Below are 12,223 nucleotides of genomic sequence, written 5' to 3'. Positions count from 1 at the left end.
TTGTGTCTATAAAACAAATCTCCTGCGTTAGAAACACAGTCTCCGTATCCATCAGAACAGTTCACAGAAATATTCACTCACATGTGGAAATCAGTTTATGAAGGAACCCTTAAAATAAAAGTATTATGTATTTAGACAGAAGGAATCTCCTCAGCACGTTCACACAAAACAAGAATGTTAAATGAAAACTGTTCCTGACTTTCTTTTTGACCTCTGAGTTTTGTCAGCATATCACTTAAACTCGGTGCTCATATCGAACAAAAGGGAAATAAATGTGCTTAGAAAAAACACTTATTTTGCACACGTTTCATGTGGGCATGGGTTTTAAATTGCTTTGTTTGGTAGTCATGTTTATTGCCTGCGATTAATGAGTAACTCGGCGAAATACGGGGAATTGGGTGTGGAGGTCTAATGGAGTCAAAAGTGACGTTGCCCAGCAGTCTGAGGGCTCTGCTTGCTTAAAACTAGTTCATCTTTAGGTTTCAACCACGTCAAGGAGCCCATGGTAAGTTTTCCGTCACACATGTATGTTTATTGGTAGGATTTGTTTTGTTTATTTTGGGAGTTGTTTTTTTTTAAGGTGAATGAATGAATGTTACTGTCGCCCTTCAGCAGATGACCACTTGACTCGCACAGAAACCGTTTTCGTCTGCTGCCATGAACTCAATCAAAAGTCTGTCTTCTCTGGCCATCTGTTTCTGTATATTTATGTCAGCTTGTCCTCTGGGTTCAAGTAAGAGAAAAAAAATATTCAAAATATTGTATATTGTGTCATAAAATAATATGTGTATAAACAAAATAATTAAAAAATGTATTTCGTCTTTTGGGAAAGTTGATATTTAAACTTAAATAAAAATGAACTGTGAGTGATTAGGGGGGGGGGGGGGGATTTAATTTACTATATATCTTCTGTATTCTGTCTTTTTATATTTTTTTTCCATCTCTGTAATTTCTTCCCATGTTTTAATCTCAGCAGCCTTTGCTAGTACCAGCCTGTGGGGTAAGAAGCTGGTGTTTCAAGTCCAACCGTGTTTGTGGCAGTTACACTCGGGGGTTCCGGTACCAGCCCTCAGGGAGCTCAGTGTGTGCATGAGTTTACGTCGCACCATTTCAGCAGACTGGACAGGTTTTGAATACAAAGCTCCAGGAAACAGAGAGACGGAGCTGGGTCTTGGAGGCAAAAATGGAAAACTATTCGTAAAGTTGTTCGGACATGAGTGGCAATATGAAAATAATCTTACAGTGAATGAGTGGCACTCTGTCTGTCTTACCTGGTCGGGGCAAGCTCAGCGACTAAGGATCTCCATCAACAGTACCTTTCTGATTGAAATATGTCTAACAACAAGCCAGCAACTGTCCAAAAACGGCACTCTCACTCTTGGTGTGTCTCATTATGTAAACGCAAATGGTGAAATCCAACCGGAGACTGGCACTAACTTGGTAGGTGAGATAGCTCTGTTTCGGATGTGGGCCAGAGAATGGAGCCTTGAAGAACTGAAAAACCTGAACTGTACAGATGGGGATTTGGTGAGCTGGGACCTAAAGCAGTGGACCTATAGCTGCCCCCCTGAGCCCAGCATCAACCTACACTGTGGTAAATACATTATGGGCTTTTATTTTTGCATTTCACAGTCATCTAGTTTGGACTATGCACAGTTTTCTAGCTAACAGGGAACTTCCCAGCAACATAAGCAAGCCTAAAATTCATATTCTGAAATATATTCTTATGAAACATGACTCACAAGTTTAAAGATAATGTTTTCTCAGTGTAACTTTCTTAAGATATTTTCAGTCTTCAGATGATAAAATATTTTTTGGGAAACTTTCCTCTGTGTGTTTTACATTATTTCATATGCAGCACTTTGAGCTGTTGTGTTGTGGAGATTTTGGAGCAAGACATTATGGGAAAATATATCAGTCTGCCCATCTGTAAACTCTTAGAGTGGTGTTCAGATAGCCTTGATGATGCATTCATGGTCCTCAGTCGGTTTTGGTGTCTTAGGCTGAAATGTCAAAGATGGCATTTATTTATTCTGGGACTTTTCACCTTACAAGATAAAAATTCCAGTTTTTCACCTGCTGGCCTGTTAAAGATTAGTCTCTGTGGAGTTTGTTTGTTTTCCTAAGCCTGCATGGGTTCTTTCCAGGTGCTCTGGCTTCCTCCCACATTCCAAAGACATGCATGTTGGGTTAATTTTAAAATGGCTATTGGTGAATGTGAGCTCAAATCTTTGTCCGTCGCTCTATGTTAGAGTTGTGATAGCATCGTGTGCAGGATGTACCTCCGCTCTCACTCAAAATCTGCTGGGCTAGGCTGGGTCCTTATAGCAAATATGAAAATGGATGGATGATATTCCAAATGTTGGATATTTTAAATAAAGTTTAGTAAACAGAAAATTATCCACAAGGCATTGTGAGATTGCTCATGACAAAGTTAATAACAGTTTGAACTTATTAAAAATGTTTTTTCCTAAGATTCTGATATTGTTGAAATGTTTTGATAAGTCTTAAACTAACTTACATAACACTACATTAAAATTATGTATTATTTAAATGAGAGGGGGGATAATATTGCAGTTAGTAAACTATTTAAGATAATAACAGTTCATTTGTTCTTCTTTCTATATTTTTTTAGCATGTTCATTCTACACAGTCAAAATGGAGACGTGCATATTTAACACGTTAAACCCGGGAAATCTTTTGTTGTCACTGGAGGAAATCTCTAAAATCTGGGTAAGAAAAACTTGCCTGAATGCAAATACCCAGATTTGTCTATCACAGTAATTGACTGTCTCTGTCCTCTTTTACCAGTTGGAAAGCATTTTCCACAAAAACACATCTATCCATAGCATCTTAGTGTCATCCCCTTGGTAAGATGTTTTTTCAAAGCTAATCTTTCTCTCAGTACACCTAAAAACGCAGAACGCAAAACTACTAAATAAATAAATGACATACAAGTATCTCAAATTTGTGTTTGAGCATGGCCCTTTAGTTTAATAATAGAAATGCTTTCATTCTAAATGTTTGCTAATTATAACAGCTGTTCTTGACTCTCCTGTCTCTAATTTCTGTTCTCTCTGTTCCCATCCAGCAGTAGCTGCCCCATAGTTAATGATTCTGCTACTCTAGACAAAGACCAGGTACAATTTGATTTTCAGTGGAAAGAATCAGTAATGTTCTTCAAAAATAAACTAATTAATGAATAAATGAAAGTCTTTATTTTTCTAAGGAAGCAATCGTCCTACACAAACCCTGATATCTGTCATGAGACAAATAAGCAAATGAAATCACATAACTTTCCACTAAAGTTCTGAAAAATTTCTGTTATTTTCAGGAATTGGAACTGTTATCAAACACAATCTGTGACAGCTGGTAAGATTTAATAAAAACCTCGAAAAAACAAGAGAGAATCACAAATTACACGGCTGCAAACAAGCTCATGTATTTTGGATTTATTTCTAGCTTCAGCTGTGAAGTGCACATACATGTGAATCCTCCTGCTGATGTTGAAGTGGTTCAGACAGAGATTACAGCATTGCTTAGTTTGCGCTCCCCTTTAAACTTCCTTAATCTGTCAGTTCAGGGCAACGACATTGTTGTACTTCCTGTAGGTGAGTATACTCTGCATAGTTCGCTCACACACACATGCATGTAAAATAACCTTCTTTTGTACTTTAGTGCACTACTGGATTAGCCTAAAATATAATAATGTATGAACTTTCCACGTGTTTATATTTCACACCCACAGGCATAATTAGAACCAGTGCACATTCCTGCAATTCTAAATACATCTAATTGTACTTAAAGCTTTCTTTCTTTTTCCTTTCAGAGCAATTCTCCAATTCGACAGAACCTGCACCAACTGTCAGCTCCGGTATCGATACACCTGCCTGTAAAAATCTAACAATTAGAAGTGCATTGTCTAAATCGATTGCAGGAAATATGTTTTGTCATGTGAAGCAAAGTCTGCAAGACATTCCCCACAAGCTTTGTTATAAACATGTCACTTAAATTTGCAGAGACAACGCCAACTCTCAGTCCATCAGTTCATCCAACGACCAGAGAGCCTTTGCATGTCAATGACACTGCTGGTCAGTTCACTGCACGACTCACATAAATCACATTTATGAATTCGATTTGTTTCTTCAGTAAACAGGTTCAACTGTTTACTTTGTTATATCACAAAATGTCCATTCAAATAAATCACTGAATGAAATCAGATGATGGGCGATCTGCACAAGGACCCTGTTAAACAATAAAATGTTCACATCAATGTTCATGTAGATTCCCACAGATTAAATTCCTTTCTTTCAACAAAGTATTGAGAGAGTTTAAGAGGTGTTTTTTTAAAGTTTAGTTTCACAAGTAATCATAATAGTTACAGTTTTTCAAACACATTGTAGAATTAACTGTTTAACTGTTTTCCCTCCTGCTGTAGAACCAGATCAATTCTTTAGAGTTGATTTGTTCTTAAATATGACTGGAAACCCTTTGGATCCAAAGGATATCATTGAGAAATGGGTAAAACACTAATATAATTGCACTTGAAAGATACTTAGAAAAAAAAGCAAAACAGTTTAAACAAATTTCTTTTGTTTTTGGCAAAAGGTGAAAAAGCAGCTAGAGGTGAATAACACGATGAGTGTACTGAATCTTGACATAAAAGAGAATGCTGTCAGGTGGGTGGCAATAGAACTTCATTTTTATTGCACATTTTAGACCCTTTTAACATGTTTGCCATACAAATATGTCTGTCTAATATTTTATAGAAACATGGAGCATTATTTCAATTTAATGGTGAGTACGCGCTCAACTATAGAAGCAAGAGAGGGCCTATAAAGTAAAGTGGTGTATAATCCATTTTAATATTAGACAAGAACGACTCCATTTACGTTTAGCTGTCTCTGTTTCTTTCTTTAGATTTCTCAGGACCAACCAAAACAGTAAGTGACAATGAATATGGAAGAAAGAGATATATTTATGTCTGGTTTTCTGTAATACTGTAATTCAACTTCATTTATATTCAAATTCAGAAATACTTGTTAAAATCGGTGTCTCTAACTACTAACTGCATATTTCATTATCAGATATTACTGTGCCTTCCATGTTCAGGAATGCAACAAAAACACTGTGGCAGAAATTGAAATCCTAATTCAAGCTGCCTTGGTGTCAAAGTATCAAAATCACTCCATTATTATCCAAACTGTGGAAGTGATGATCAGACATATAGGTGAGCTATATTTCTGGTACAAACAAAAACCTAGGTAAGTTATGGAAGACTAACAGTATTTTTTTTTTTCAGTGCCAAAAAACTGTTCAGAAGACACTAGCTTCACAATCTATGGAAAATACATATGGCCTGAAACATTTCCACAAAGAATCCAAGTAATGGGATGCATCACGCCAACATCAGAGAGAGCTTTCAGACTCTGGTAAGACATCATCATATTCCTAATCGGCAGATTTAATATTTGACCAGAGGCAATGACGCTTTAATAGCACTGTTTATCAGACTGTTAGACTGCTTTATTGCTATATAAGAGATTATTACACAATATCCCCCATATAATAACAAAGTAGGCTAATATTTGTTTATCAATGAGACAAGCTTTAGACAAGCTATGAAACATCAATTTATCTTGATAATGAAATATGGGGAAAAATAGGGTGTTATTTCTATTTTCTTTTAACTCGTTAAGATCTCTGTGATCTTTGTCAGAACTGCACACAGACAGTTCAGCAAGATGAGGAAAGCTTCTCATATAATGCCCTGTTCCAGCTACTCCACCCACACCATGTGCAATTCTGACCCCACAGACGTAAAACTGACGGATCCCTGCCAGCCCACAGCTCAATCTGAAAAAAAAAAATCAATTTCCTTTAAGTTGATTATTAGTGTAATGACAAACCTCAGTTTTTTATGCTTCAATGATTGCATTATCACGACACGGAAATGACTGTGTAATAGGGGTAATCAATTTTATGATCTCTTAGTGAAACATTAAGATTACGCTAACGTTTATTAAAATCATTATTGGCCCAGGACAGGGTTGTTTTTTCTTCTTCTTTCTTTTTTCTTCCAGAAGCCAAGATATAGATACAGTGCGACTTTGTGCAACAACTTCAATTAGATCAGACCATAAAGATGTTTGATGTTCTCTTTTTATTATTTCCTCCTCCCTTCAATTCTCTGGTCTGTTTAGTAAGTTAGACATTGAAACTGACACGACCAGATGGGCTGATCCTAACATGAAGAACTGCCACCAACATCTATCAATATCGGACCTTAACAATATCACTGTCACTCCTGGTAAGAGGATCGACGTGCAGTCTGTTTTTATTCCCATTTCTTTGCAACTTCAACACAAGCCAAAAAACCCTCTGGTGTTAATGATTTCCAGGTAATGCGGCTGAGGTTGTGGTGGTGATTCAGGACCTTGTAGTTATTCAGTTAGGCAATAGCTCGGAGCTCTCGCCTTCTCACCTGGAATCTGTGGTGGAAAAGCTCAGTGAAGTAGTCGATGAAAGCATCGTTAACTCTGCGGTTGGAGCCAACATCGTCACTATTGTTTCTGATATTCTGCTTTCCAACACTGATGTTACTCCGGTTTCAAACACGTAAGGAAAAATGAAAGTGTGACTCCTGCCCAAGTTTGATGAGCTGTGCATTTCTGAATCCAGTTCTTATTTACATGCTAATCTAAATTTTTTTCTTCCTTGCAAAAAGTTTCCTCAATCTGACAGACAGGATGGCGGATAATATGATATTCCAAGGTGAATCTGCTAATTTAACCGCTCCCCCACTGGGATTTTCCATGATCAATGTGGATCCAGAGGAATTCAGTGGTCTCACCTTTGGTGCATCAATTGTTTCACCAACTAAGAGCCCTGAGGTGAGAGGTTGGAAATGCTCTAATGAAGAGGGAAGTGAATTTGATATATTAGAAATTTCCCTTAATTACAGAAGTTATAAAATATGTTAAAGTAAATGAAGTGCTATATTTGTATTAACTCAATGCGAAAAACAAAAACAGTTTCCACCTGACTGCTTATAGGATAGATTTAGTTGCAATAATGCCCTTGAAAACACAGGTGATTGTTCTGGCAAACAGATATTGTGGCCTCAAGCAGTCATGGCAGATTGGGTTTTAACAGGAAAAGCTCCATGATCCATACAGGCAGTTTTAAAGCAGTGTGCAGCAATGTGACCCTGTTTTATTTTTCTTTCTCAGATGTTTGTCGACCAGGGCTTTGTGAATAAACCACATCCCACAGCAAATGCAACAATCTCTTTGCCTTCTGCACTCAATGATTTTTTCCCTACTGGAGGGAGAAATACAACTCGTGTTCAGTTTCAGTTTTATGGAACACACGAGCTTTTTCAGGTACTGTATTCTTCCCGTGCTATTTGTTACATTGTTTGTTAATTGTTGTTCTTGTTATTCTTTCTTCTTCAAAAATCTACAGTTTATTAGGTGTAATATTTACAACTTCGACTTTGGAAAGGTTGCTTTGTTTTTGAAATCTCTATAAATCCATAAAGCTGGAGCGAGGAGAAAATAAACCTAGCGTTGCATAAAAACACATAACACAACCACTCACAACTGTAACTAACTAGAGAAAATCAAAAAAAATATATCTGGCTTACTGTAATAGGGTAAATTTGAGGTTTCACAGGGATATTAAGTGCCACATAACTTCTTGGCTGGATGCAGTGACCCCCTGTGGTGCCAGACAACCATTTTTTTCTTTACCATCACATAAGAGAGATAGCTAGATTCTGCTATCTTTGGATAGGGTCAGATTAGTTATTTCCCTTTTACACTTTTCATACTAACTTTATCCACGGGTTCTCGACTTGATGTTTACCCTACAAACACATTATCAGTTTAATCTACAGTATAGCTTATTTTGCAGGCTTAGCTTGATTCTACAGAACACTACCCCCCCCCTCCCACACACACAAGTGGGAAGTGCAATCGGATGCAGTTTTACTGGTGCATGGTGGACCTGCATGGCTCTGTCATCCTGGGTAAAACTGGCATGATCTGGTTGGAACTGGAATCAAAATAACAGCAGTTCCTTTTACTGGACAGCAGGAAGGTGTTAAGTTGTGAAACCAGTTGAGTTCATACACATATTGTTAGAGTAAACCAGTTGAAAGCACATGATCTCAGTGGCAGAACTCTACATATTTCTATATTTACAAATTAAATTAAGAATTTAGTACATCTTCAATGGCCTTTACAAAACCATGGCCCCACTGTTGTTGCTTACTACGATTCATTAATCTGGTTGTTGATGTGCTGGCCATTTTATTTTAAATAGGACCTGGACATAAACAATGCGCAGAGCAACTGGACGTTGAACTCATATGTAGTATCTGCCAGCATCAATGACAGCAAAATCATGAACCTGGAAGATCGAGTAGTGGTGACCTTCAGTCATCAAATTCCTACAAAGGTGACAAACAAGTGCTGTTCAGTTTGTGAGTGATATGAAAGTGTATGGGACTCTAATATCATTCTACTTCTCGATATTTACAGCCACGGGACAAAGTACAATGCATGTTTTGGGATTTTTATAAGAATGGTGAGTCAAAAATTCTTTATTATTGGATTTAGTTGATTGACTGTAACTCCAAACCCCTAAATTTAATAAAGCTTTCAAAACTTTTGAAGCTGTGCATCTGTTGATAAAAAGATTTGTGTTTGTGTGCATGTGTGGGTGAATCTTTGCTGGTGTGTGTGTGTGTCAGGTGGGCGGGGTGGTTGGAACAGCAGCGGCTGTGAAACCGAGAGTATTTCTCCATATCAGACCAGTTGTCTCTGTGATCACCTCACACATTTTGCTGTGCTCCTGGTGAGTCATTGGTCTGTTTTTTGTTTTATAGATTTAACTAGAAAACAAACTCCTACAGGCGCCAACATACTGTGTGCAATCTGGTCAGTGCTGGCTGCATGGGTATTTTTCTGCCAGCAATGTGAGATAGTGGTATTAAAGTCACCATGTGTAAAAATAAAGTTGTTGTCATATTATTAGTTTTCCAATAGCTGTGAGAGGTAAAGCCCTGCTCTCCGTGCCTGTGTCTTCTTGATGCCACTGTAGGCGATGCCAGCGTTTAGGTTTTGTACTTTTTGTGTTTCAGAATGTCGAAAGAACTCCTTTCAGTAAGGTTAATGAACAGATTCTGACAGTGGTATCATATATTGGATGTGGTATATCCTCCATCTTTCTGGGCCTCACTCTACTCACCTACCTTATTTTTGAGTAAGTCACTGATACTGATGCTACAACTACTGACTTTGCATTGAAATAGATTTGAGCATATGAAAAGTCTATGGCCACCTACATTTGTGGTCAGAAGTTTCCATACACTGATCGTGGGCACAGATTTCATGGTATTTTGGGCCTTCTAATTATTTCTTTGAAGTGCTTTTTTTCCAGGGTGAAATGATTGTACAGCGTACATCTTTGATGACTTTACAAAACAACACCAATGTGAGTGATTCTGAAGGTTCTACAATGTCGAATTCAAGACATATCAGCTTCTTGTTATTGATCATGATTGGCTGGTAGTTCTTAAACTTGTGGTGTACAGTCATTCCAAAGAAATCATTAAAAGCCCAGAAGTTACCCAAATTAACATAACAGTCGTGCTCATAATGAGTGCATGGAAATGTCTGTATATACTGAAATCATGTAGATAAGAAAATCTGTAGTACACAGTGATAATTTTGGAGTGACTTTTAAAGCATCAGTCTGCACTGTGGTCTCATTATCCATTTATTTACCACAGGAAGCTGCGACAAGATTACCCATCTAAGATACTCATCAACCTGTCATCTGCACTGCAGGGGCTGAGCATGCTCTTCCTTCTAAACACTTGGCTCTCATCTTTCTCCAATTATGCTCTTTGTATTGCTACTGCTGCAACGCTCCACTATTTCATGTTGGCCTCCTTCACGTGGATGGGCCTGGAAGCTGTGCACATGTATCTCGCATTGGTCAAAGTCTTCAACACATATATCCCCTCTTATATCCTCAAGTTCTGTATTATAGGATGGGGTAAGGAAACATTTCTATGTGCCCCTTTCTGTAGAAACAAAATTGCTCTGCCAGGTGGCTTTAACTGACACATTGGGTACATTAATGGATCGTGATTCTAATCTTAAATTAGATCAAAATAATAAAATGTGTTTATTGTGAAAGGAGTTACAGTTGTTGGAATTGTAGAGGACATATTAAAATAATTGGGATGGACAAACAGAATAAAGTTGAATTGTTTTCTCACAGGTATTCCTGCAGTAATAGTGAGCCTGGTGCTGGTCATAGATAAAGATGCCTACGGCAGTCTTGCTGATGAAGAAATTGAAATGGTCCTTGATTCCACTGAAGCATTGTAAATACTGCAGTTCCGCAATATTACTGATATGAATACTGGATTAGAAATGTAATTAGTCTAATAAACAAATCAAGAGAGTGCTAATTTGCACTGGTTAGTTTGTATGGATGAATGCAAAATATAAAAATAATGACGCTGCTGTGTCCAATTTATTATGTGCGTTTGAGTTGATGAACTAGTCGTCTCACAGTAGAAGCTTGGCTAAGTTAATGGCATTGATGGAATTGCTATAGCTCACTGTTTAAATTGCATTTTGACTTATCTAATTCTCCCTCTCTTCCTACAGCTGTTGGATACAGAATGACATTGTCTTCTTTGTGACAGTGGTGGCATTTATTGGTCTGACCTTGTTGTGCAACATGTCTGTCTTCATCATGGTTCTGATCCAAATTAAACGGATTGGGGCAAATAAGCTTGCCGCAAACAGCCAGGGCTCTGTGCTGGACTTGAAGGCGGTTGCCAGTCTCACGGTTCTGTTAGGCCTCACGTGGTCAATTGGCTTTTTTTCATTTGGGCCTGCCAGAGTAGTCCTGGTGTACCTGTTCGTTTTCCTCAACAGTTTGCAGGGTAAGACTGAGTTGTAGTTGCTATTAACTTGATACTAGCTGCACAAGTGTAACTAATTTCCATTGCTTCTGTAAGCATTTTTCCTAAATTCCAGTGATTTTATAATTTTGTTAGGGTTTTCTCATCTCACAAAGATTTTTCTTTTTAGAATTAGTACAAGTGTTAAGAAATCCTTAAGAGTGTTGTCAAGGCTAAGAGAAAAAGATGAACTAAAACACAAATTTATATCATTTTTAATGTCAAACTGAGTGCAATTGAACGTCACTGTTATTCTTCTTTTGTTTTGTTTTTTTCATCAAGGCTTCTTTGTGTTTTTGTTCCACTGCCTGATGAAGGAAAATGTGAGGAAACAGTGGAGAATCCACCTGTGCTGTGGACGTTTTAGACTCCGTGAATACTCAGGTAGCAGTTCATTTTGACATATAACAACACTGCAGCATAATAGCCACATGGTTGATAGGAAGCATTTTCAAGATGCAGTTTTTTGTATTTCTTGCCTTCCGTGTTCAGACTGGAGCCGCTCTGTGACAGTCGGTGACCGATGCAAAAAGAAGAATCTCGTTAACTCGGATTCGGTCACTTCTGGCAGCTCTCAGTAGGTTTCTGGCTCCTCAGCAGCAGCAGCAGTAAACCAACACCAGGGGGCATGAGTGGACATCTGGATGAATTCTTCAAAGTTTTCCGTTGTTGAATTACAAACAGAAAGCAAAAGGTTCAAAGACAAACTCCCCAGTGCAACTAATGTGCAGGGAAAGCTGAAATATGTCTCAGCTTCACGGAGAAAATGGGTCCAAAGCCATCACTTAAACTCGGTCATGAAAATTAAGCACTGCTTTGATGCAGAAAGTAAAAATCCATTAGAAATCAGTAAACGTGTAAAAGCCGTACAATTCATTTTAAAGGTTAAAATGATTCATTTTCACATCCATGCATTGTAGTGCTGTTTAAGAAATCTTTCTTTGTAACAAAGCAAAATGTAATGTTCTGCACACTCGATTATTATCCATTTAAATGTCATGCAAATATTGGAGCGTAAAAGTCGTTTTTAAGGTTAATTTCAATAGGATTGTAATGTAATAGGGATTTAGCTGACTTCTTAGAGTATATTTTCTGATATCCTATACAGGATTTGTCACGGCTTACCACTGTATAATGACAGTTTAGCTCTGTGCATGCAAGACGAGATTTAACCTATGACGTAATTTTATTCTTTAACTAAAATGAAATAAAACTGAGCACGTCTCCTTGTTT

General features: G+C 37.7%; 1 protein-coding gene across 4 annotated transcripts; it reads left to right on the top strand.

The window, feature by feature from the left end:
• The first annotated feature begins 406 nt into the window (after positions 1 to 406).
• On the top strand, positions 407 to 12,207 carry adgrg4a (adhesion G protein-coupled receptor G4a). 4 transcript variants are annotated; one of them, XM_023154753.3, is made up of 29 exons: positions 407 to 505; positions 616 to 733; positions 974 to 1,594; positions 2,636 to 2,733; positions 2,812 to 2,870; positions 3,092 to 3,140; positions 3,335 to 3,372; positions 3,463 to 3,611; positions 3,830 to 3,874; positions 4,020 to 4,091; positions 4,439 to 4,521; positions 4,609 to 4,679; positions 4,770 to 4,797; positions 4,921 to 4,943; positions 5,088 to 5,230; positions 5,303 to 5,432; positions 6,204 to 6,310; positions 6,402 to 6,618; positions 6,728 to 6,893; positions 7,233 to 7,385; positions 8,329 to 8,463; positions 8,547 to 8,592; positions 8,759 to 8,862; positions 9,149 to 9,270; positions 9,800 to 10,068; positions 10,297 to 10,402; positions 10,692 to 10,972; positions 11,273 to 11,374; positions 11,483 to 12,207. In XM_023154753.3, exons 2-29 carry the CDS (start codon positions 658 to 660, stop codon positions 11,569 to 11,571), a joined length of 3,582 nt encoding a protein of 1,193 aa, XP_023010521.3. In that variant the 5' UTR covers positions 407 to 505; positions 616 to 657; the 3' UTR covers positions 11,572 to 12,207. The 4 variants fall into 4 exon arrangements, with proteins under 4 accessions (XP_023010521.3, XP_023010523.3, XP_023010522.3 ...); XM_023154755.3 differs by having other exon boundaries at positions 419 to 505; positions 613 to 733; positions 977 to 1,594; XM_023154754.3 differs by having other exon boundaries at positions 419 to 505; positions 613 to 733; positions 3,095 to 3,140.
• Positions 12,208 to 12,223: the final 16 nt, after the last annotated feature.

This window comes from Maylandia zebra, linkage group LG2 (genome assembly GCF_041146795.1).
Source record: "Maylandia zebra isolate NMK-2024a linkage group LG2, Mzebra_GT3a, whole genome shotgun sequence".
NCBI classification, from domain to species: Eukaryota; Metazoa; Chordata; class Actinopteri; order Cichliformes; family Cichlidae; genus Maylandia; species Maylandia zebra.
This window is presented reverse-complemented; position numbering and strand designations above follow the sequence as displayed.